At 47.5% G+C, this 26,631-nt stretch overlaps 1 protein-coding gene across 2 annotated transcripts in view; it reads right to left on the bottom strand.

Moving 5' to 3' along the window:
• TOM1L1 (target of myb1 like 1 membrane trafficking protein) overlaps window positions 1-26,631 on the bottom strand; it is a 653,197-nt gene that overhangs the window by 113,917 nt on the left and 512,649 nt on the right. For both annotated transcript variants that reach the window (XM_078654420.1, XM_078654421.1), the window contains 2 exons: window positions 19,879-19,939; window positions 7,608-7,658 (listed from right to left, as the gene is read on the bottom strand). In XM_078654420.1, the coding sequence (XP_078510546.1) occupies window positions 7,608-7,658; window positions 19,879-19,939 (112 nt within the window). The remainder of the gene's footprint in view (window positions 1-7,607; window positions 7,659-19,878; window positions 19,940-26,631) is intronic.

The following is a 26,631-nucleotide window of genomic DNA, read 5'->3' on the forward strand; positions in this document are numbered from 1 at the left end:
GTTCAGATGACCCTAGTCTCACTAGGAGACAGTGAGATGGTCCCTACAAACTACCTGCCCTCTAACACTAAAAAATATGGGCAGGTGGTTACCATCAATGGAAAGAAAGCTGAGGCTCTTAGAGATACAGGAGCCAGTGTGACTGCAGTGAGGCAGCACCTGGTGTCTCAAGAGCAGGTTGTACCCCATGCCTACTGTAGGGTTGTCAACGCTGACAATTCAGAGAGTCAGTGTCCGATGGCTCAAGTTCCCTTCGAGTGGGGGGGGGTCTCTGGTACTCTGCAGGTCTGTGTGAGGAAAACCATGCCTGTTGACTGTTTGCTAGGGAATGACTTGGAGGACTCCCCTTGGGAAAAGGTGGAGAAAACGACTCACCTGAAGATGGTGGGTCTACCTGACTGGGCGTGCGTGACCACCCGGTCAATGGCAGCCAGTAGGGGTGATCAAGAAGTCCTGGGACCTGAAGGAGAGGCCCAGGAACCGGCCTTAGAGAGAAGGCGCAGGGGGCGCGGGAAACCGGCCCCTGCTGTTCCCACGGTCCAGGAGGAAGCAGACCTTGAGGGGGATGCCCTGGAGCCTACAGGGGAACAGATTGCTGAACTGGGGGACCTGCCTGAGCTGACCCATTGGCAGCAAGAAGGAGGCCCCTCCAGGGAGGAATTCTGCAAGGAGCAGAAAGAATGCCCTTCTCTCGTGGGTATGCGGCAGCAGGCTGCAGACCAGGCCAATGGTGTTCAGGCCAAAACACATTATGTGTACTGGGAGAATGACCTCCTGTATTCAGAGCCTAAGACTGCTGAACCTGGGTCAGCCCGTGTGCTGGTGGTACCCCAGAAGTTCAGAGCCTTCCTACTGGGACTGGCTCATGATGTGCCGTTAGCAGGACATTTGGGGATGGACAAGACCTATGACAGGCTTGTCACCCACTTTTACTGGCCCCAAATGCACAAGAGCTCAGATGCTCATTGTAGGACCTGTCCAACTTGCCAGGCAAGTGGGAAGAGTGGAGGGAAGAACAAGGCTCCACTCCAACCATTCCCTGTGGTCAGTACTCCATTCCAACGAGTGGGTATTGACATTGTTGGGCCTCTGGACCCCAAGACAGCCATGGGCAACAGGTTCATCCTGGTCTTGGTGGATCATGCCACCCGGTACCCTGAAGCCATCCCTCTGAGGACAGTGACGGCCCCCGTGGTGGGGCGTGCACTAATGGGAATTTTCTCCAGAGTGGGGTTCCCTCTAGAGGTGGTGAGCGACAGAGGGACCAACTTCATATCCAAGTATATGAAGTCCCTTTGGCAAGAGTGTGGTGTGACCTACAAGTTCACCACACCTTACCATCCCCAAGGAAATGGGTTGGTTGAAAGATTCAACCGAACCCTAAAGGGCATGATCATGGGCCTGGAAGGTCCAATGAGGCGTAAGTGGGACGTCCTCTTACCATGCCTGCTCTTTGCATACCGCGAGGTGCCACAGAAGTCTCTAGGGTTCAGCCCCTTCGAGCTGCTGTATGGTCACCCCGTGAGAGGACCACTGAGTTTGGTAAAGGAAGGCTGGGAGCAATCTCCCAGGAAACCTCCCCAGAATGTATATAGCTACATGCTGGCCTTCAGAAACCAAACCAGGCGCTTCAGACAACTTGCTGAGGCAAATCTGGAAGCTAGCCAGGAGGAGATGAAGCGGTGGTACGACCAGAATGCCACTCTGGTAGAGCTTCAGCCTGGACAAGAGGTGTATGTCTTGGCCCCAGTGGAACCCTGTGCACTTCAGGATAAGTGGACAGGCCCATTTGAGGTTGTGGAGCGCAAGAGCTCAGTGACATACTTGGTGGACATGAAGACGCCCAGGAATCCTTTAAGGGTCTTACATGTCAACCGCCTCAAGCCCCACTTGAGAAGGTCCGAAGTGGGCATGCTGTTGGCCACTGATGATGGAATGGAAGAGGAGTCTGAGCCTCTTCCTGACCTCTTAGTGGCCTGTGAGAAAGATGGGTCAGTGGATGGAGTTAACCTCTCACCCACCCTGACCCCTGAGCAACAGGAAGACTGCCGCCAGTTGCTGGGGCAGTTTCCAGACCTGTTCTCCCTGGTTCCTAGTGTCACAGATTGGTGCGTCCATGATGTGGACACAGGAGACAGCTTACCTGTGAAGCATAAGGCTTACAGGGTAACTGACAGGGTCCGGGCCTGCATCAAGGAGGAGGTCTCCAAGATGCTTGCTCTTAGGGTGGTTGAGTCTTCCAGCAGTCCTTGGTCCAGCCCCGTGGTCTTGGTCCCAAAGGCTGCTGCGCCGGGAGCCACACCTGAACTCCGGTTCTGTGTGGACTACAGAGGACTCAATTCAGTCACCAAGACTGACGCGCACCCTATCCCCAGAGCTGATGAGCTCATTGATCGGCTAGGGGCTGCCCGGTTCCTCAGCACGTTTGATTTAACGTCTGGGTACTGGCAGATCGCCTTGACCGATGGGGCAAAGGAGAGGTCCGCATTCTCCACACCAGATGGGCATTTCCAGTTCCGGGTTATGCCATTTGGGATGAAGAATGCCCCTGCCACCTTTCAGAGGTTGGTCAACCAGGTGTTGGTTGGGCTGGATGAGTTCAGTGCCGCCTACCTGGATGACATCGCAGTGTTCAGTGGTACCTGGCCAGAACACCTGCGACACCTCTGGGAAGTGTTGATGGCCCTGCGCAAGGCAGGCCTCACAATCAAGGCGAGCAAGTGCCAGATTGGGCAGGGTTCCGTGGTGTACTTGGGACACCAAGTGGGGAGTGGCAAGGTGGCACCCTTGCAACCCAAAATTGAGACCATCCTGGCTTGGGAACCCCCCAAGACCCAGACTGCAGTGAGAGCCTTCCTGGGGCTCACTGGGTATTACAGGAGGTTTGTCAAGGGCTATGGCACTATTGTGACCCCCTTGACAGAGCTGACTTCTAAGAAGCAGCCCAGGAATGTGATTTGGACTGACACCTGTCAGAAGGCTTTTGACACCCTGAAGACTGCCATGTGCACAGCGCCCGTGCTCCTGGCTCCTGATTTCTCCAAGGAATTCATAGTGCAAACAGACGCTTCAGAGCATGGTGTAGGGGCTGTTCTCTCACAGATGACTGAGGAGGGCTGGGACCACCCTGTAGCCTTCATCAGTAGGAGGTTACTTCCACGGGAAAGTAGGTGGAGTGCAATAGAGCGTGAAGCATTTGCTGTGGTCTGGGCACTGAAGAAGCTAAGACCCTACTTGTTTGGGTCTCACTTCCGGGTTCAGACAGACCACAGGCCCCTCAGATGGTTGATGCAAATGAGGGGTGAGAACCCAAAACTGTTGAGGTGGTCCATCTCCCTACAGGGTATGGACTTTACGGTGGAACACCGCCCTGGCACAGATCACGCCAACGCTGACGGTCTGTCCAGGTTTTTCCGCCTTAGTGATGTGGAACTCCCTGGGGAAGGGTAGTTCCCCCCACATTTCAGCTGGAGGGGACACGTGTTAGACCTGGCACCTTGGCGTGAGTTTCCCTTCCACTTTTTGCTGTTGTGCCTCAGATGTTTTGCTGGTGTCCGCTACTCAGGGCACTGCGCCACGGCCAACCCGTGCCGCAGTGCAAGTGCTCCCTACTGTAAAGTGTACATGTGATTGATATACCTGATTGGTTCATTGGATTTACTGTCAGTCCCCAGTAAAGTGCACCAGGAGTGCCAGGGCTTGTGAATGCCAATACTGCTAGTGGGCCTGCAGCGCTGGTTGCGCCACCCACAGAAGCAGCCTTAAAATGTGTCTAGGGTCTGCCATTGCAGAACCTGCGTGCAGTCTGGTACTGTCATGCTGGCTGGGCAAGTGCACACACTTGCCAGCCCCTAAACCTTCCCTTAACTTCATATTAGTCACCCCTATGGTAGGCCTAAGGGCAGGGTGCATTGTAAGTGTAAGGTAGAACATGCCCTGATGTGTGTGGCATGTTCTAATAGTGAATTACTGCCAAATTCGTTTTTCACTATTGTAAGGCTACCAGTTCCCTTCTAGGCCAGATGGGCTGCTGGAATTATTACACTCTATAATCCCAGCAGGCTCAGGGAACATGGTAGAAATTAATGTTTAGTATGCCTGAACTCAGAATAATAAAATACTTCTTTTAGTAAAGTTTATTTTAATATCCTGTGTTTGCAAATGCTACTTTTAGAAAGTTAGCATTTGCTTGCCTAACCATTTCAGCCCGCCTCTGCTTGGATGTGGATCTGACTGTCTGGTGTGTGTGAGTGACAGGGCTGGGAGTTGACAGGTAGTGAATAGCCAGATGACACCTTAGTGGGTGGTGGGAGTTTCCCCTGAATGATGCATCAGGCTGTGCTCTGCCACCACAATGCTGGCTCCGCCCTCCTGGGGAGCGACTGATGACTCAGCCTGCACCTGGCCCAGGAAGGACCGAAGCTTGTCAACAGAGTGCTCAGGCTGCCCCTGTCTTCACAATGCCGGCTCCGCCCCCCTGGGGAGCGGCTGATGTGCCTGCCCTCACACTGAATGCAGAAGCAGAAGTACCCACCACAAGTGCTCCGGAGCTGAGAGCAGTTATGCAGAGGCCCCCCTGGCCAGTGAGAACAAAAGAAACTGTGTATAAAAGTAGGAGCCCTGCTCCTTGTAAATTAGAATCCTGTTTCACCACGAAGGACCTCTGCCCGACTAGAAGGAGAAGAGACGCTGGGAGAACTGGCCTGCTGCTTGCCTTGCTGAGAAAGGAGAGGAAAAGACTTGATAAGAAAAGACTTTGCTGCTTTGTGCTTGAACATTCTCCAAGGGCTTGACTGAGCTTGCCCCCTGACCTGAGCCACAGGACCATCTGGCTCAACCTGCCTCTGCTCGTCTGCCGGTAATTAACCGGGATATCTACTACTGCCGGAGCTGTGACCTTGGTGCCCCCAGCCCCTCCCTGAGGCCGTGACCGACTGTGTCTCCTCGTCCCCGCCGAGGAAGAGCTCCGCTCCGTTGAGCTGCTCTCCCCCCGCTGAGGAGATTGCTGTGTTGACCGCCTGGAAGGCTCGCTGCTGTGGTGCCCCCCAGCCCCTCCCTGAGGCCGTGACCGACTGTGTCTCCTCGTCCCCGCCGAGGAAGAGCTCCGCTCCGTTGAGCCGCTCTTCCCCCGCTGAGGGGATCGCTGTGTCGACCGCCTAAGAGGGCCCGCTGCGGTGCCTCACCCTCCCGCCAGAAATCCCCACCGGACGCAAACAGACCCAGGGGACAGACCTCCGAACTGGACGGACGCCTCGGGTGCCAGCCTCGCTCTGCCTGAGCCGCTGGGCACCTCGCCTTTGTCCCCGGAGGAAAGCCGCCACCGAGACCGTCAACGGGCTCGGGGCCCGCAACGTTTGTTTCTACCCTTGATTTTGAGGTTGCCAGCCTGCCTGCAAGGGCCCAGGAATTGTGAATATCACCCGCGGTGCGAGCCGCCCCTGTTCCGCTGACTCGCACCGCTCTGTGTGCCTGCCTGCAGCTCCGCGCTGAGAAGAGTGCTCCAGCCCCTCCCGCTGGAATCCGTTAGCTGTCGGGAGGACGAGGCTGCAATCGGAGCCCCTGCCCGAGTGACTGGGGCTGCGCTGGGTCCTTGGGCCTCCCCTCCACCTGGACAGCTCTGAGGTCGGTGTTTCCCCCCCGGGGGAGTCCCGCAGACCAGGGGGGCCACTCGCTGTCAGAGACCCGGCCGGGCCGATCGCGTCTCACGCGGGAAGCGTGAGACTTGGCAGGGCGTCGGGATTTCACCCGTCTAAAGCGCAACCGAGTGCAGAAACGAACAAAGAATCAAGAGAACACTGTGGAATACAACTTGAGATAAGAACAGTGCATTTTTGAACTACAACTAAGAAGAAAAGTGCCTATTTACAATCTGTGGTGCTACCAAAACGTTATTTGATCTTGTGATAAGTCTGACCTAAGAGATATATATATTTTACATAAAGAAGCGTATTTTTATATACTCACAGCCTGGTGTCCATTTGTGGGGGGATTGGTATATTTTACTGTGTGTGTGTCTACAAATGCTTAACTGACTAACGCCTGGAGGATCGCCTTGGCTGCTCACGCCACGCACCTAGAGGGTGAGCAAGGGTAATTCTGAAGGGTCATCCTTTGCCCTGACTTAGAGGAGAGGGTCCCTGCTTGTCACAAGTACCTACTTGCGCCAACCAGAGACCCCCAATTCTAACATTTACCTAGAGAGAGCGCCTCAAGTTTGAATATGTTGAATGGTGAAAGACGCAGAAGATTGTGTCATTATTATGGAGGCTTTGCGGGGTGATCTAGTCCTTCAGGAAGGCAGGAATTACAATGTTTCTTCATAATTACTGTAGAACTGCTACCTTGACAAAAAGTCTTGAAGTCTTCAAGACTAGCTCCTCAAACTGTAGTCCAGTGTTTCTGTTTAAGAGAGTGTTCATACATCTCTGCATTCAGGTCCATATGGAAGGTCCATTCCCAAATGTGCCAATGGAATTCTTCCAGGCCAACAACACATTTCTCTGTTCCAAGACATTCTGCAGCCTTCAGCCATGGGGAGGGAAGAGAGACGTTCCACATGTGCAAGCAGGATTGTCTGGCAGAACCACTTAGTCCTATGTGCAAGCCTGAGACTGGACCTGCATGCATCTGAGCCTAGTGCCCACTTTTACTAATACCCGGACAGGAAGACTGTAATTCTTAAGTGCAGCAGTCAGGGAAGTTATAGCTAATCTTCAGCTATAGACAGGTTCTGTACGTGGTATGTGGAGTGTGCCATGTACGGTACCTGAAAGGGCAATCCAGTCAGTTTTTCGTCGGATCTAGCCAATTCTAATACAAATCCCAGCCTCCTCGATCATAGTTTTGAAAGAAAGTGATGCAGTTCATGTGAGAAGTATCTGTTTGTGACGCTCTCCCAGAGTTTCATGCTCCCAAAATGATAAATCCCTGACTCTGCTTTACATAATAATCCACATTTGTAAAGCGCACAACTACCCGTAAGGGACTCTAGGCGCTGGGGGCTCTCGGGAAGATTAAGCAAGCTATTGCCCAGAGACACATGGTGCTGGGCTAATCTGCCGCCGGTGCCGGGAATCGAACCATGATCCCCAGATTCCGGAGTCAGTCACCCTAGCCGCAGCGCCACACCTCTTCCTCTTACATAGCTCTCTCCTTACACCTAGTTCAACCTACAAGTTCAACCCACTGCACTCCAAAGCTTAGTTCCTCCTCTGATTCAAAACGTGTAGCAAGCATACTGCAAGCCATGCTCCAGTGAGTCTCATAAGCCACGCCTGTAAATGCAAACATGCCATATCAATATATTCAAACAGAGATGTCCTTCTTTGAAGCCACTGTAGTTGACCTCAACACCAACCTTGCCAGTCTGTGTTTGGTCCTTTGAAGTGACAGCTGGTGAACAGAACCAACAAAAGGTGTGAATTGTAGCAATCTGAGAAAGAAATGTGCATGCCCTTTGAAAGCTGCTGCACTTAGACAGTATATATTTTATATAAGAAACTGCTATCAATAAAAACTTGTTTTTATATAGTGCTTTATACAACACTTTTGCATTTATAAACATTCATTTTACAATTACACAATTTAATGGTATTTGGCTTACCAACCTCAGAAGGATAAAAGGATGAACTTGCCTTGCTGGGATTTGAACTTGTGACCTGCAGATAAGAAATGATGATAGCAGTGAGCAATAACTCAAGCTCTTGTTCTTTTACCATAGGGAGAGTACTGGCAATATTGAAATAAATATACCTATAATTGTTAAACACAGCAGGTACGACTGAGTCTTCTTACCAGGTCAAAGCCTCTGGATAATTCAAGACACCAGATTTCCAGAAAAAATAAATTGGTAGGGAGCAAGACAAAAAAATGGATTTACTTTGCAGGATGGATTAGGGCCTACTCTATGAATTCAAAGACCCACTCTAGGTTTGGAAGCTGTCAGTTGGATCCTATCCAGCTTGTCCTTTGCTGTGTATGTTATCCATATCTGTCACGGTGCTGTACCAACCCAACAGAGTTTTGAGTTTGTCAGTGAGCTCCAGCCACATAGGTTGCCTTGCATTAAAGCTTGTGCGGAGCACTACAGTACTGCAAACAATAGCAAATGAGGGTGTCAGAGATGTTTCTATTCATGTTCACCACATTTTGAGGTGATTAGCCTAAGTCATTTTCTTCCATGGGAATTGGCATATAATATACTAATAATAATAATAATAATATTAATACTGACATTTATAAAGCGCAAACAGGTACCTCAAACAGAGGTGTCCCGGCACTCTAGCGAAAGGCGGCAGGCAGAGAAGGCCTGAACATAAAGCCCTGAGAACACTAGCCTAGGCCAAAGAGCAACGTTTTCACTGCTTTCCTAATTAGCAGCTCTGATTGGATGGGCCGGATATAGTTTGGCAAAGAGTTCCAAAGTTTGGAGGCCCCAACCGTAAAAGATCTGCCAGCAAGCTGAGTGCTCCTAAATCGTGGAGAGCAGAGCAGATTTTGAGAGTTAGATCACAATAAACGGTTCTGCTTAAAGCTACATAGCAGTTGTTTTAAGTAGCTAGGACAGGTCCCATGCATTGACCGGAATGCCAGCGTCAAAGCCTTAAACTCAACTCTTCTTGCCAACGGCAGCCAATGGAGTTCTTTAATATGCGGAGAGACATGGTAACAAAATGGTACACACCTAATCAGTCTTGCAGCTGCATTCTGTACCATCTGCAGCCTTCTGACTAGGTACCCCGACAGGCCCAAATAAAGGCCATTAGCAAAATCCAGCCTAGATGTCACAGTGGAATGGACTATGGCTCGTTGGCAGTCCCCCGGCCACAGATGTAAACATTTCCACAGATGTCTCAATTTGCTAAAGCAGGAGGCTGTCACCTGTCGAATTTGGGCAGAAAAAGAAAGGTTGGCCTCCCACTTCACTCCCAGATTTTTTGCCGTGACTGCTGGGGTGGGGGGGATCCCATTTCCACCAGCCACCACAAGTCCGATACCTGCGGTGGGCTCTTGCCGAAGAACAACACTTCCGTTTTCTCAGCATTGAGTTTGAGTTTATTGTTATTTATCCAAAGGACAATGTTTTTCAGACAGCCCTTAAAACTTTTAAAGGAGTCCCCCGACTGCTCTTTAAAAGAAAACACCACCTGTGTATCGTCGGCATACGATATCGCCTTCACGCCCTAGTTGGCTATCAGTGAGAACAACGGGCCATATATATATTGAAAAGAAGCGGGCTCAGCGCCGACTCCTGAGGTACTCCACACCAGAGACATTTGGGTCCCGACAATGGGGTTGCAGGGCCACCTTTTGTGCGTGATTGTTAAGAAAAGACTTCAGCCAAGCCAACGCCGCCCCTCCAATACCAATGTCCTGGAGTCTCTAACCCAGCATAAAATGGTCTACAGTGTTGAACGCCGTGGATAAATCCAGGAGCACCAGCATCACTGATGCCCCTGAATCCACCAACATTCCCACCGACTGCCACCTCTAATAGAGCTTTCTCAGTACTAAAGCCTGGCCTGAATCCAGACTGAGTATCATGCAAAATACCATGATTCTCAATAACATTGGCCAGTTGACGCTGCTCCATTTTTTCCAGCATTTTTCCTGGAGCAGGTAACAGAGAAATCGGTCGATAATTGCTCATATCCAAAATTATGAAGGTCGACATCAGGTGTATCATAAATAAGGATTTATATGTCAATCCAGATCAATACAGGAAAAACAAACCAGCCGACACGTGTTTCGTCACAACGTGGTACAATTGTGATTCTTCAGGGCTGTATGTTTGGCAAATGTGTCATTGTAATCGCATTGCCGGTGATAATTCCGACCCGGTAGGGACACGGATTAAGTAAAAAGTAAAAACCGGAAGGGTAGAAAATAATCCTTCCATGCATCCCCAGGTAATCGGGACACGAGTGGGAAGACTGATAGGTCCTAGTTTTGGAGGCAGTCAGCGCTCCAGAATCTCGTGTGTAAGATTTGCGTTGTCCTATCCAGGGTAGTGGAGAGTGCCATTTCTTCCTGTCCTTAATCTAAACCTCCACTGATACAAATACTTATCTGCATTATTAATACACCTAGTTACATAGTCCCTCCTGGCCTCTCTCATCAATTTATGAAGCTCTTTCAGTGCTTTCTTATATGCCACTTTGGCCGTAGCACAGTAATCCATCCTCCACTGGTGTTATAGGCGTTTGCACTTACTTTTATTTAACCTAAGAGTTTCAGAAAACCAGGGGGCCGAGGGAGAATACCTCAACATTTTAGTGACTCTGGCTGGGGCAAGGGCCTCCACAGCGGTGGAAATCCACTTATTTAAAGCAAGTGTATCCACATTTGGATCATTAGATAATGATGGTTGACGAGACAACAAAATTGGATCTAAGGACTCAGCGGTCAGCTTCTTCCAATTTCTTTTTAGGAAGTAACGAGAACCCCTGATCTGACTAGGTCTTTTCAAACTAAATGAGAATGGAATTAAACAATGATCAGATTAAACCAATTGGCTTGGGGTCTCGGTTATCAAGGACAGAATGTTGGCAAACAGGAGGTCTATGGTGTGCTCTGCCTTGTGGATGGGGAGTTTCACATGCTGAATCAAATATGCTCCGGAAAGAGACAATGCAAACTGTACTGCTTGAACACAGCTTGGGTCATTCACATGCAGGTTAAAATCCCCTAATGCAGTAAACTTGGAGTACAATGAAGGTTTCTGGGCAATATAATTTAAAAAATGTCCGCATTCATACTTGGTGCGCAGTCTGGGAGTCTATAAATGAAAAGTCCTGAAAAAGAGGTGGTAGGGCCAATCTTAATACAAACATGTAGCCCTTCTATTGTATCCATATTAGGCATTGATTACAATGCTATATCCCAGGATTCCCTTAAAATATTGACTACTATTCCTCCTCTTTTTTCTCCCTCCCTGTTTGCACAGCAAATCTGGAAGCCTGGCGGAATGGCTAAGGCAACTGCTGATAGGCCATCCTCTTTCATCCATGTTTCTGTCAGAAACATGACATCCCATTAATTCTCTGCAAGTATGAGCAATATATCCTCAACATGCTTAACCAAAGATCTGCAATTAATTAGGTAAGCCCTAATCTTATCTGCATACTTACTCAAACCCCTAAATATCCTTTAGTGATCCCCAGGGCCCCATTACAACCAGCAAAAGTACTAGGGAGCGCTTCATTTGCAAGGTTGATGACATGTTCCCTAGGACAAGGATTACCTCTAAAGGACAGCGGATCATCCCTACCCCAACGGGTCACCTCGTTGCTGGGCAGACAAGCAGCATGACCGGCCCTGGCCCCGTTCTGGATGCGGACGGGCGCACACGGGCTTGCCTCTGGCGCGCCCGCTGCACGGCCGGGCAGCCATGTGAGTTAAATACTGCCTCCAATAACGGAAGTCTGGGAGTAGGGGGAGGAGCCACGTCCCTCCACACAAAGGGCAATGAGAGCTGCGGCGGACTGGGTTCCAGCAGGGAACAAAGTGACAAATGCTTAAGGTAAATAGTTATCACAGTGCAAACACGATTGACACAAAACAGCATTAAAACAATGTTAATTTTAAAAAAAAACTGTCAATATCCAATAAAACACTAAAATGCCACGTCTCGTTTCTCAATTAGTTTTTGGCTTCTGGCGCTCTGCTACCTAACGCTGCATATGTAAGATGTATACTTCTAAATTAGAGAGTGGGAACCCTGCTTCACGCCCTACAGCAGGTTTTACATCTGGACTGGTTCACATTTATGGTTCTGAGAATTTTCCGCTGGGCAAGTCTGGGATCTGTAGCTGGTCGGGCCTCTGCACAGGTTTAATACCTTCACTGTACGACCTCTCATTATGCACAAACACCTTTTTTCAGGGGCAACAACTCAGGATTAGCAGAATGAACCTGGAAATGTTGCCTGCTGAGCGTGAACCTTACTTCTTGTAATCTCAGCACCCTGTCCCAGTCCTCTGTTCTGGAGTTTACAAAAATGAGAAAGTCCCAAAAGTTTCTCAATGCTGGGCAACATCAGTCCCAATCTCTCTGAGAAGTCTACGTCCTCAGGGCAGGCTTGATGAACCAGGTATCTCTTCTCTACAGCAGGGCTCTCTTACAATCCACTGCAGTCCACTCACAACTACTACTTCAGAGCTCAGATCCTTCTGCCTTTTATTTCCAGGCAGTAGTAAGTGGTAGACCAACTAGATGACCCATCAAAACAATTCCTGTTCCTGCATGCCAGCAGGGGTTAGGAGTCCTTATGGTTTAGTTTCACAGCGTCTGGCAGAATGGTCTTCCTTGAGACGTTCTTCCAAGATCAGGAATGTACTGAGGGATGTGGTGGAGAGGTGCCAAGATTATTCAGTGCAATAGCCAATGACTAGAGTATGCTCTATACCCAATCAGGTCAACCACAGAAATCCAATTCTTCCAGTTATTGTAAAACTTCCCAGAAACACTCATTCAGCACAACCTAGAACCTCCTACCCGGTGGAAATGAGGCAACCCCTTCTCTCCATATGTTGTTGACAGTTTACCCTGCAGCTGTGGTAATGGACAAATCGTTTAAGGAGCTCTGGATTTGAACATTAGTCTGTTCGATGTCCATTTGGATTTTCCACTTGAAAGGAAAAGCTGTTGTGGAAGTCCTTTGTCTTACCATCTGTTCTCATACCCACCCAGTTGACTCATCCCTGCTAACTAATCAGTAATTGCATGATCCCAGGCTTTTAGAGGATGTATTATCCTCCAGGAGGCCAGTTGCTCACACCTAATGTCCAAAGCTAATTATTGTATTTCAAGTGTTGGAATGCAGAAAAACCCATTGGTTTTTAAGAAGAACGCCCACCCACCAACCTAGTTGGTGGCATGCTTCATCACTGGGTTTCCAATTGGGCTGCCCAATGCAACACCTGTGTTGCAGCGGAGCATTTAAAAAAAAATGTTTTTATATGTAAAGTGTGTTCAGAGTGGAGATATTAAAAATGTCTCTGGGATCCCCTGCTGAAAAGGTTTTATTCCTGGAGTCCTGGTACACAATAAAAACAGTACGGGATAATATGAAGGTAAGAATTGGTCTTCGTTATCCCTTTAGGTGTTGGTTGACATGTTTAAGACTTCTTAAAGATTATTATGAGGCTTTCTTCAGGACCATGTGAAGTGAATTGTAATGTGGCAAAAAGAAAGCCACGTGATTTGTTTACAGCACACGCTCTAAGGTGTACTGTGCATGGTGTGGTGTAGCCGTACTTACGGACCCACTGGCCAGTAAAACCTGAAAGACAAAACACAACATAAAGGACGTAGACAACATGTAGAGCAGCTTGACTGTGACTCATGTCTAGGTTTGTTATCCTTTCGTCTGTGCTGACTTTTCTATTCAAGTGCACTCCGTGAGTCAGTTTAAAGGATTCCTTATATACATTAATTCACATCTAGACATGCAACATACACCTAGTGTATGCAAATGTGTGCATTTGTGGATGGTGCTGGCATGCATTTTCTTGTAGTGAACATTTGTAATTGTGTAGTCACATGTAAATGTAAATGTAAATGTTTTTGAAATTTGTAAAGTGCACTGCTACCTGTCCATAGGTCTCCTGGCGCTGTATAACTCTGAGGAACCCGTCCTGGCTTTCCCTGTGGGATGGTCCCTTGCTGGGAGTCCCCAAGGTGGAGCCAGGCATCCCCGGAATTGGTGGGGCCGTTGTGGAGACTACGCAAGCTAATGCCCAGGTTTGCCGAGTGGCACCCTGATTAGAGTAAGCACCGAAGCAAGAATTATCAAGTCCGCTGACCAAGGTCCACGACCCTGCCGCGTCAGGAATTGAACCCTGGTCCCAGGCCAACTTCTGCTCTCGGGCCTGCCGCCTATAACCAGTCAGCCACACTACTCCACCATATCTATGTGGTCATGGTTTTGAGAAAAATATCTTTATTGGGGCTTCCATTTCCGGTGTAAATGGTATTGTAGGTATCTATTACCTTTAAAAAAGGCCAGTGTATTAGGTCATAAATGAATTCCATTTTCATATGAATGCATGCGTGCTGTAAAAAGGCATGCAAATTACTAAAAAAGTTATTTTTCTCTTAGAAGAAGCAGTAGAAAGTGGGTGAGAAGCAGTATCTTACATAGCTTCATAGATTGCGTAGCTTTAATAGGTCCTGAAAGGGGGCGGACTCCTGTAGTCAAACACCGGTGAAACAAATACGCCATTTTAGATTTTAAGTCTAACGAACCTTGAATATAACAGAGAAATTATTGCCAGGTGATGCTATGGTTGGCCTAGATTTTGGTTGTAAGAACACTTACTTCATCGAGGTTGATCGCTTGCTGATCCTACCTTTTATGGTCTTCTTGGAATCCTGTAGGTGATCGAGGACGGCTTGCGGTCCTTTGAATGGTTCTCGGCAGTGGCTGGGGGAGCAGCCGCGTGTGAGGACGTGACCACCTGATTTCGGGGACGTAAAATTTGCGGAACCACTAGACCGTCTCACATGGTGTGCTTCATACACTGGTATTTTGCAACAGAAGTGTATAGAAACTGAGTATGACGAGTTGACCATCATATTGGATATGCGGCTTATTTAAAAATAATACACTGAAGAAATGGTAATTTGTATTTGGGCATAACCATCACTATACATATGTGACAAGCCATGGTTTTGCAAACAGGGAAAGGGTATTGATTCATGTATGTGCGTGTCATAGTGGTCTTTGAATTAGTGTAGCCTGCATAACACAGTCGTCCCTCGAATTACAAGTTGATCACTAGTGTTGAGCAGTCCGATTGCTAATAAGTAATGAGTATTAGTATATGCTCGGTATTAGAAGACCATCAGAAGAAAAGTGAATGTTATTTGCATATCTGTATGCAAAGTGTTATGCACTTTTTTGATGGGATTAGACTCTCGGTGTAGTGATATACAGGTGCAATGTTTCCGATGGTATATTTTTCTTAATTTCTTTATGTAGTTCTTGTGAAAACAGTACATAAGTGCCGAGCTCCTGTCTGCCTTGCCACAATAATATACTACTGTCCGCCTTGCCACAATAATATACTACTAAGTGAATAAATCATTAAATCATGTACTAAGCTGCCCTGTTTTGTTGGCAAGTGGGAGTGTCTGTCAATTATGGTGTGTTTAATGAGGTCCATGGTATATTATCGTTTAGTCCATTTTTGTGTGTTGATAAACAGTAGACCCACTGTTGTTCTTTTTCAAGAAGGCGACTCTGTAGATTAGTTGAGCCCTTCTCCAGCTGTTCAATAAGGATCTTCTGTCGTTTGTTGTGTGTCCAGTTCTTAGGAAATGATGAGTCATCTTTGTGTTGTTGCGTTTATTTCGGATGTTTCTCCAATGCTCACAAATCCAGATTTTGACTTTGTTACTGGGAAAAACCTATGTTCTCATACAAAAGAGCAAGAAGTCTGAAAGACTGCCTTGTGGCAACACATCCACAACTTCATGTCAAACTGGCCAAAATAGTGTTAAATGCCAAAAGATACCGCCCATTTCGCTTGTGGAAACTGTAGCGTGTGCCACCTCAGTTAAACTACAAAATCTTTGAACCTGGAACCAGATAGTATCTGGCAAATCAGAACACATACAAACTGTAATTCCTTCAATGTTATTTACTTAATCACTTGCCCTTGCAATCTCCGATATATCGGCATGACCAGTTGCAAAGTCAAAATCCGGATTTTCAAGCATAGGAGTAACATCCGATGTAAACGCAACAACACAAAGATGACTGATCATTTCCTAAGAACTGGACACACAACAAACGACATAAGATTGTTATTGAACAGCTGTACAAAAATGGACTAAACATTAATATCCCTTGGAACTCATTAAACAGACCTTAATTGACAGACTCTCCCTCTTGCCAACAAAACAGGGCAGCTTATTACATGATTTAATGATTTAATTACTTAGTAGTATATTATTGTGGCATGGCAGACAGGAGCTCGGCACTATGTACTGTTTTCACAAAAACTACATAAAGAAATTGAGAAAATTATACCATCAAAAACATTGCACCTGAATATCACTATACTGGGAGTCTAATCCCATCACATAGTGCATAACATTTTGCATACAGATATACACATAACATTCACTTTTCTTCTGATGGTCTTCTAATAACGAGCATATACTAATACACATTACTTATTAGCGATCGGACTGATCAGTACTAGTGATCAACTTGTAATTTGAGGGACGGCTATGTTATGCAGACTACACTAATTCAAAGACCACTATGACATGCACATACAGGATTCAATACCCTTTCCCTGTTTGCAAAACCATGGCATTCCACATATTTGTAGTTTTGGTTATGCCCAAATACAAATTACCATTTCTTCAGTGTAATATTTTTAAATAAGCTGCATATCCAATATGTCGGTCAACTCTTTATACTCAGTTTCTATACACTTCCGGTGCGCAATACCAGTGTATGAAACACACCACGTGAGACGGTCTAGTGGTTCTGCAAATTTCACGTACCGGGAATCAGGTGGTCACATCCTCACACGCGGGCCGCCCCCAGCCACTGCCGGTAAGCATTCAAAGGAACACAACCGCCATACAGGGTCACCTACAGGATCCGGAGAAGAACGTAAAAGGTAGGATCGGCGGGCGGTCAACCTCGATGAAGTAAGTGTTCTTTGAACCAAAATCTAGGCCGACCTTGGCATCACCGGGCCATCATTCCTAACTTTATATCCAAGGTTTGTTAAACTTTAAATCTAAAATGCCATATTTGTTTCACCAGTGTTTGACTACAGGAGTCTGCCCCCTTCTGGGACCTATTAAAGCTATGCAAACTACGTAGCTAATGTAAGATACTGCGGGCAGTTCTCATCCACTTTCTACTGCTTCTTCTATGACAAAATTAACTTTTTTGTAATTTGCATGTCTTTTTACAGCACACATGCATTCTTATGAAAACGTAATTTGTTTATGACCTAGTACACTGGCCATTATTAAAAGTTAATAGTTACCTAGAATACCATTTACTCCACAAATGGAAGCCTCAACAAAAATATTTTGCTCAAAACCGTGATCACATAGATATGTGACTACACAATTACAAATGTTCACTTCAAGAAATGCATGCTGGCACCATCCACAAAATGCACGAATTTGCACACACTAGCGGCCACATGCATCATTGCGAAAATTAAGGAATCGCAATTAAGAAATCGCAAAAAACTATGTATTAAGAAATCCCAATTTTATTTGCGATTTCTTAATTTTCCTTAATTGCGATTCACAATTTGCGAATCGCAATTAAGGAATACCTTCCCATTGATTCCTATGGGCCTAGAGGCCCATAGGAATGAATGGGAAGCCATTTCCATTTTGCGATTCGCAATTACCGAATCGCAAAATGAGAATTCTATTTCATGGGTGCAGAGGGGGGGGGGGGTCCAAAGGGCCCCCCCTGCACCCCTGAAATTAATCTTTAAGAACATTTTTCACACACACATGCTCCAAGGGCATGTGTGTGTGTAAAATGAAACTTTCAAAAATTCACTTTTGTGCATTTTTGAAAGTTTTCACAAATTACCATGAAGTTCAACTTCATGGTAATTTACCTCTTCCTATTTGCGAATTCGCAAACAAAAATGTTAATGCATTGCATTTAAGAAATCACAAATTGCGATTTCTTAAATTGCAAAAAAATGAAAAAAAATAATGCATCCCATAAAAGGAAATTGCATTCGCAAACGGCCGAATTTTGCGATTCGCACCGTTTGCGAATGCAATTTACTTTGATGCATGTGGGCATAGGTGTATGTCGCAAGTCTAGGAGTGAATGAATGTATATAATGAATCCTTTAAACTGACTCATGGAGTGAACTTGAATACGAAAGTCAGCACAGATGAAAGGATAACGAAGTTAGACGTGAGTCACAGTCAAGCTGCTCTACATGTTGTGTACGTCCTTTACATTGTGTTTTGTCTTTCAGGTTTTACCGGCCAGTGGGTCCGTAAGTACGGCTACACCACAGCATGCACAGCACACCTTAGAGCGTGTGCTGTAAACAATTCACGCGGCTTCCTTTTTGCCACATTAAAATTCACTTCACCTGGTCCTGAAGAAAGCCTCATAATACGTTTTTAAGAAGGCTGAAAAAAGTCGACCAACACCTAACGAGATAACGAAGACCAATTTTTACCTTCATATTATCCTGCACTGTTTTATGGTGTACCAGGACCCCAGGAACAAAACCTTTTCAGCAGGGGATCCCAGAGATATTTTTAATATCACCACTCTAAACACACTTCACATATAAAAACATTAAAAAAAAACACTCCACTGTAACACAGGCGTCCAAGCACAGCTGGGTTGCATTTGGCAGCCCAGCTGGGAACCCAATGATGAAGCATGCCACCAACTAGGTTGGTGGGTGAGGGTTCTTCTTAAAAACTGATGGGTTTTTCTGCATTCCAACACTCGAAATAGAGTCATCCTGGCACAAGGATTCATTAGTGGGTTCGTCCACATTGTTCTAGACTATTAATCAGGAGAAAAGGACGTCCCCATTGTCCTTCCTTGCTCTCTTTTTGTTACTTTCAAAACTAAATTTTGTCATTAAAATGGCGGTATCCAGCCAAACTAATTTTAATTCGAGGTAGTAGAAAGAATACTTTTTAAAAGTTACTTTTCTAGTACACCTACAAATATTTACGTTTCCCATTGAACTACATTGTTGGCAAAATGTGGAAAGTAGCATTTAAAGAGATTTTTAATATTTTCCCTAGTAGAGTTGAGAAAATCGATTTTCATTCAGTACCACACCTATTCATGGAAAAAGTAACTTGACCTGTACAGTGACAAGCAGCTTTTGGTAACATTTCACTATGGTGACATAATTTCATCTAATATGTAGAACATCACACCGTTTACATTAGGCCCCCAACTCAGTGGCTTTTTGAGGCACACTTACCAGTGAATTGGCTAGTGTATAAAATTAGATTTTCTACAGGGCAAAGGCCTTTTCTTCCTTTGTGTCACTGCAGTGGTTTTAACCTGCAACCCAGCCACAACACAATGGATTTCTGTTCTCTGGAACCGGACACTTTAGGTATACATGTGGGTGATGTAAATGCACACCGCAGCCCACATATGACATTTAACTTACACATCAGTGGTTCATTTCCAGCACCATTGTGCCACGACCTCACTAGAAAGTTAACTTGGATGTAATCAATTCACCAGCACGAAATGTTTAGGGACATCACATTCTAAACCTGCACACAGTTAGAAATGCACTTAACTCAATCTTTAATTCTTTTGTTTTATGTGCATGCACGAAAGAGGCTAAATAAATAAAACATGAGTTGAGAACTTAATGAGTGGTTTCTTTGAGGATCGCTGTTTAGGCATAATTTACCTACGTTTAAATGTACAAATATGCGTTGCATTGTTCATGAATGTGTGTGTGTGAAATGGCTATGCTTTATAGTCTTAGAAAGGTAGGGTAAGCCTTTTATCTTTTGTACTTGAGATTAGTATTAGTTTCTAAATGATTATTAGTACTTTGCATATAAATTGAGTTAGAGAGAGAATCACTGAATACAAATCATGTAATTAGTGTGATTTAGGATGGAAATGTTATAAAATTATAGTGTTTTAGTATGGATGTTTTAGATTGATGTACTCCTTTTAATGCAAGATACTTGATTGTGGGTTTTTTATTTGACCAAGAATACTACAATGATGAACCGAGTGCTCCCCTTACATATTTTCCACTGAACTTTATACAGTTCACTGGTTAAACTCTCTAAAAACGTACAGCTCCATATACATTAAAAAACACGAAATAAAAAATGTAGTCTTTTTGTATTACTCACGTTGTCATAGAGGCGAGGTGGTAGCACATGTTGACCTTCACATTGTGTTCCTTTTGTAAACCTAAAAAAGCATGAATATAATTGAATATTAGAAACAATGCACATATGTGCATTTGCATTTTGTTGTTGGGTTTATTGGCATCAGATTGAAGAAATTGAAAGTTTGTAGTATTAGTTGAGGAGGCTGAGAACTCATCTCAAATAATAATCACAAACCTTGTTAGGGTGAACCATCATAGTTAATAAATGAAGCTGTGTTGAACCCTCAGTCAGCTTGGCACACGCCCGTCAGGCCTAACTTGGAGAGAGGCAATGTGTAAAGTATTTCTCCACTGCTCAAATAGTAATAAAGTGAAAATACAACACAAGACAAATTCCAAGCTAACTTACAAAAATAGAGTACATTTTAATAAATAAAATGACACCAAAATGACAAAACTCCAAAACTGGAGATATGAACTTTAAAATAAAATTAAAAACAGTGCCGAAAAGCACAATGCACCAACAGTGGTTATCTGATCGTCCTGGGCTGGATCAAAGTTAAAAGTTAATGCTGAGTCTGATGGAGTGCGGGTTAGATACAGGAACCAGGTTCATCCTGGTGAAAGTTTTACTGTCGGAATTATAAAACTTTATGGTGAAAAAGTGTTTGTCTGTGGGGCAAGCTGGATCCGAAACAGGGCTCGACAACAACTGGTTGCTGAAGCTTAGGATCAGGGTCAAGCCAGGTGCAGACAGTGTTGAAGTGTCAAAGCTCTGAGTGGGTGAAGTCCAGAGTCTGTGCCCAGGTAGGCCTCAAAATAGATCGGCTTTGGTTTCGTGATTGTCTTGATGAAGCATTCTACGTTCAGACTTAGAAACTTTTCTAGAAGTCAGCTCTCCTTCAGTGGTTCAAACCAGCAAGCTGAGACTGAGCAGTGATTCAACGTCGATGACTGCAGCTCCTATAGAGATCTGGGTCCCAAGCAGTTTTTCTGGAAGAAAATTGGCAAAAAGATTCTAGATCCCACCTTTTGCAATGTGGACAAGAGGAGTACACTCTAACACCAGCCAAGGGTTCATGGCACAGGGGACACCACTTGAGGGATAACACTCACTCCAACAGTGATCAGTAGAAGGGGCCATGGGTTGTTCACTTGGGACTGGTCGGCTGGGTTATTCAGGGAAAGTGTCCTCTGGAAGATTGTGTCTTTCTAGCTCAAATAAGAGGTCAGCCAACTGACCTGTGGAATCACTTCTCGGGGCATTGGTTCAAGACAAGCAGGTCCAGTCTTCCTTCAGGTTCTTGAGACAGCAGGACATTCCTTCTTCTGATTCTTTACAGGCCTATACGTGTTATGAGGAGAGGGCTGTGGGGTCCATATTTATGGCCCATGCCAGCCTGCGGGTGGAGGGCAAGCCACCATCCACCCCCTTAACCAGTTCTGTTTAATTCCTGTAACCCCCACTGGGGTTGGTACAAGCCTGATAAGAGAGACAAAGGAGAGGCAGGCCTAGGTGTGAGCTGCATCTGTCAGTGCCAATGTATTTTTTTTTTTTGTCAAACAATTTTTATTGCAGATTAAAGTATATACAAATAGGCAACATCATCATTATTAGAGGGTACAGAAGCATCAATTTCTGAGCAACAGTCAAAATGTGGGAAAACACAGCCATTCAGCCCTCATCCCGGAGGCAGGGCGGCGCTAATGCTCAAAATAGGTTAACACGTAAGATACTGCGATCATCTCCAACAACGGTCAGTGTGCTATGGCGTCTGCTTTTATTTTTTTTTGTCCTCCGCGGGTGAAGTAGCCCTGATGTACTAGTATAGTGATATATATGTCGTAAATGCCCCCCTCTTAAACTATAGCTCCCCCCCCCCCACCCCCCCTTGTGTCAGCGCCTGCGTGTGGAGCAACTGTAAGCACTCCTGGTCTGGGAATCCGGATCATTCGTGTTATACTGCGTGTGTGGTATCCCTGGTAGTGTCGAAGGTCCGTTTATTGTGGTTGGGGCCGATCCGTTCCCCCCTCCTCTACCTCCTCCCCCTCCAGTGTGCTATCTCTGAGAGCTTGTACTAGAATTTCCCATGCCATCGCCGCATCCCGTGCCTTATCATCCGAGTTACGGCGGGCCAATTGATAACGGATTGTGCTCTCCGCAGTGGCCCATTTAAAAAATTCGTGTAGCCATCTCCTGTGTGTTGGTCCCACCCTTGATTTCCAGCCTTTAGTCAATTCTCTTTTGGCAAGGAGTAAGCCCATGTCCATGAATTTACTGGACAGCTTGTTTTTTTTGGTGTGGGGGAACCAGTGTAGAATAGTGACTGCATTGTCATAGAGTAGCTCCCTGTCTGTGATCGCGTTCAAAGTCTCCCCTATGGTGGTCCAGTAATCTTGGAGCGCGGGACACCCTCTCAGCACATGTACTAAGTCAGCCCCTATGTGGTCGCATCTAGGGCAAGCCGCGTCAGCCACGTGAAAGTATGCAGTGATTTTTTGCGGAGTGAGGTAGGCCCTGTGGAGGATGTATAAATGTATTAGTTGAAAACGCGCATTCCTGGTGCTCTTTCTAGCTCTACCCACTAGCTGTGCCCATGTCGTGTCCGGGATGTCTAATTGCAGGTCCTCTTCCCATTTAGTTTTAAGCGGCGTAAGAGGCAGCAGTGTTTCGGAGAGCATTCTGCGGTAGAGGCATGTGACAGCTTTAAACGTACCCGCCGCCATCATCGTGTATTGACATGCTAGTGAAGTCGTGGGTTCCGATAGTCCTCCTCCCCAGTGCCTCTGCATGGCTCTCACCACCGCTGCGTGCAATAAGTAGTCACCTCTGGGGAGGTCGTACCGCTCTTGTAGAGTCTGGTATGGGGAGAGCACTCCATCCTCGTATAAATCGCCCAGCATCTGGAGCCCTGCTTCTTCCCATAGGCGTAACCCCGACCAGTCTCCGCCATGCGGTAGTGCCGTCACCATGCCTAATGGGATTTCAGGGGCATATGGGCGACCAGGCCCGACCCGCTTCTGTGCACGATTCCAGCATTGTCGGAACGTCCGCTCCTCCTGAGATAGTCCCCTCAGGAACAACTTCTGTTGTAGAGTGATATACGCCAGGACATGGCGAGGGGTACCCCTTTCCCTGTCCTGCTCCGGTCCCCGATAGACTCTCGCCACCTCCTGCGTAAAGCACTGCAGCTGTCCCGCTAAGTAGTACAACTCAAAATCCGGGACTGCTAGTCCCCCCTCGTCTCTTGGGCGGGTTAGTGTCGCCAGCGCAATCCTACGCCTACCCGTACCCCATAGGAACGACACCAATATAGTTTTCAGGTGTTTAAAGGTCGACCCTGGTATCCACACGGGGAGGGTCCGAAAAAAGTAGAGCAGTCTCGGCAGGACAATCATTTTCAGGAGTGCCACTCGGCCGGCCATCGAAAGGGGCAAGGTGGCCCAGAAGGATATACAACTCTTCAGGGCACGGATACACCGACCAATATTGCCGTCTAGGAGGTCAGCCGGGTCGTGATAAATGTGGACTCCTAGGTAGCTCAGACAGCGGGGTTCCCATCGCAGGCGTGAACGGAGTGGTGGGCTTTCCACCCCCCTCCGGAGTGGGAAAAGGCACGTTTTTGTCCAATTTACCCTCAATCCCGAAATATTGCCAAAGTACTCTAAGAGTTTCTCAGCACCCTCCACCGCCTCATCCGCGTTGTCTAGGAAGAGGAGGAGGTCATCTGCATATAAGGAGATGTGGTGGAGGTCTCCTCTGAAGGTCAGGCCTGTATAGTATTCCCCGCTCCTGGCCGCAGCCGCGAGCGGTTCCACCGCTAGTGCAAACAGTAGCGGAGATAACGCGCATCCTTGTCGGGTTCCTCGAGTCACCTCGAACTGGTCCGACACCAGCGGTCCGATCCGTACCCTGGCCCTCGCAGTGGAGTAAAGCACTCTAGTCCATTGGATGTATCCCTCTCCCAGACCAAATCAGTGCATCACTTCGTATAAGTAATTCCATTCCAGGCTATCAAAGGCCTTTTCTATGTCCACCGCCAGTACGAGGGGGGAACCCGCCTCCGGTGGCGGGGCATCTACCAGTCGTAGCAGTCTAAGAATGTTATGCGAAGTATTCCTCGTGGGTATGAAACCCGATTGGTCTTTATGGATCAGTTCTTGCATATGGGACAACAGCCTGGTAGCCAGCACCGTGCTTAGAATTTTGTAATCAGTCGTTAGCATAGCTAGGGGCCTGTAAGAAGCAGGATCAGTGCTTTCTCTCCGCGGTTTCAAAAGAGGGATCATTATGGCCTCGCTCATCGACAGGGGGAGTCGGCCTGCCTCTTTTGCCTCGTTATAAACTAGTTGTAGTCTTGGGGCCAAGAGGTCCAGGTATTTCCCGTAGAACTCAATGGGGAGTCCATCCATCCCCGGCGTCTTGTTACGCGCCATTCGCTTCACAGCACTGCGTACGTCAGATAGTGTAATGGGACCCCCCAGCGCTTCAGCCTGCTCCCGTTCTAAGTGTGGTAGCGGTAAGTCGGCCAGGAAGGCTTCCAGCATGTCTGAGTTGTCGCCCAACCCAGATTTATACAACTCCTCATAGTACGCTCTAAAGCAGTCCGCTATTGCAGGTTGCGTGGCATGGTCCTGGCCTTCAGGTCCCCGCAAGGCCAAAATCGATTGGCTGTTTCTGCAGGGATTCGCTAGCCAGGCCAGGAGGGATCCTGTTTTATCACCCTCTGCGAGAGTTTTCGTGAGGTATGTCCTGTAATCAAAACTGCGGAGGCGCTCCACCTCCACAGCCACCGCCTCACGTGCCTTACACACCATCTCCTGCAGTTCCGGGCGATTAGGGCGGTCGATCTCCGCCTCCCGCAGCGCGCTCTCAGCCTTTTCTAGGTCTTCTATCAATGACCTGCGTGCACCTGCATATTTCCCGATACAGTGGCCCCGTACCACTACCTTAAATGCATCCCACTCCGTTGCTCTGGAGGAGGTGGTGCCCTCGTTGTCTCCAAAGTACTGGCCGATCCGCGCCTCCAGGTCAGCACGGAAGGGCGGGTCATCCAGAGTGTCGGGACGCAGCCGCCACGTCGGGATTTTTGGGGGCACAGTCATCCAGTCCAGGGACAGGAGGAGCGGGTTATGATCCGACAATGTGCGCGCTAGATACTCCGTGCGGAGCACCGCTGCGAGCACTGCAGGGGAACACAGAAAGGAGTCAAGACGCACATGCAGGTCGTGGAGGCTGGAGTAGAATGAGTAATCTCGCACAGTGGGATGCTGCGTGCGCCAGCAGTCCGATAGGGCCCAAGCAGTTTGCCATTCGGTTCTACATTTCGCTAATCGGTACACAGGGGAGGTGCGCAGCGGAGGGTGCGATCTATCTAGTGTAACATCCGCAATGGAATTGAAGTCCCCACCCATTAAAGTTGGGCCTGAGATATAACTGGTAAGTACCCTGGAGAGTTTGGTAAAATAAGTAGCCTGATCTACATTTGGCGCATAGATGTTGCAGAGCGCTATGAGTCGGCCTCTGAGCAGGCCCTCTACAGCCACGTATCTCCCCTCTGGGTCCTCAGTGTGCCTAGTGACCTGCAGAGGAGTGCCCGCCCTTATCCAAATCAGTACTCCCCTAGCGAATGCAGAGTAGGTAGTGTAGAATAAGTGGCCCCTCCATCTACGCTGAAGTGCAATACCCTCTTGCTTAGTCAGATGTGTCTCCTGCAGGAATGCAATCTGCACTCCGCGACGAATCAGGTATGAGTGAATTTTGTGTCTCTTCGTCATTGTATTTAGGCCCCGCACATTCCAGGTCACACATTTCAACGGGCACATATTAGCCATTGTCCCATACAGTGAATGATGAAGGTCTAGTAACCTGCATCCAGACCATAGGCACTGACACACACATTCCCACCCCAGCCCCGTTCCCCAACTCCCCCCTCATAGCTACGCCCAGAGAACCCCCAACCGCTCCAGGCCCCCCCTCCCCCAGAATAGGACCCCTCTGCAATAGAGACACTCCCATCCAAACAAGTGAGCAACGGCTCACAGAACCTCTATTCCGTAGTCGAGCTACGGTGGCCTTATGGGCCTTGGGGTGCGTACGCTAGTCACTAACGCCTGAGAGGACTGCCCTCAGGCCTCCGCCCTGTAATACACATCACAGTTTGCAATAGTTCAGTCTCACAGCCGCCTGCTCCAGAGTTCGCAGCAGCTGCGGCAGTGGTGGCAGCCCCCCGCCTCCCCACCTGGTACCTTGTCGAGGGTTCAGCTCTCGATGATTTCACCTGACGTCTGCGGCGTGACCTTCGGTCCCCTGGCTCCACCTAGCTCCGATAGTTCAGTGTCTGAGCCCGTACCCTGGCCCTCCGAGCCCGAGCCCCTCTCCGAGTGGGTCAGTGCAGGCCCCGAAACTTCTTTAACCGCCTGCAATGCCGCTCTTCGTTCGTCCGCCGTTTGAGTGTTTGTTGGTCTCTTAGGGCCCCGGGCTCGACCCCGGTGACGTCTCGACCGTCTGAGAGATTGTTCCTGGCGTTCCTCTTCTTCCCCGTGCCGAGCACCGTCCGTGCCAGCTTTGTAGGTGTCCCACCAGGTCCAGGCCGCATCTGATGTCTGAAAAAACAACGTGTTCTCACCCACTACAACTCGGAGTCTAGCTGGGAACAAAAGCGAGTATTGGATTCCTTCCGCACGGAGCTCCCGCTTGATAGAAAGGAATGAGGCTCGCTGTTTTTGGGTTTCAAATGTATAGTCCGGAAACAGGGTCACCCTACTGTTG

The sequence above is a fragment of the Lissotriton helveticus genome, chromosome 7 (assembly GCF_964261635.1).
Source record: "Lissotriton helveticus chromosome 7, aLisHel1.1, whole genome shotgun sequence".
In the NCBI taxonomy this organism is placed as follows: Eukaryota; Metazoa; Chordata; class Amphibia; order Caudata; family Salamandridae; genus Lissotriton; species Lissotriton helveticus.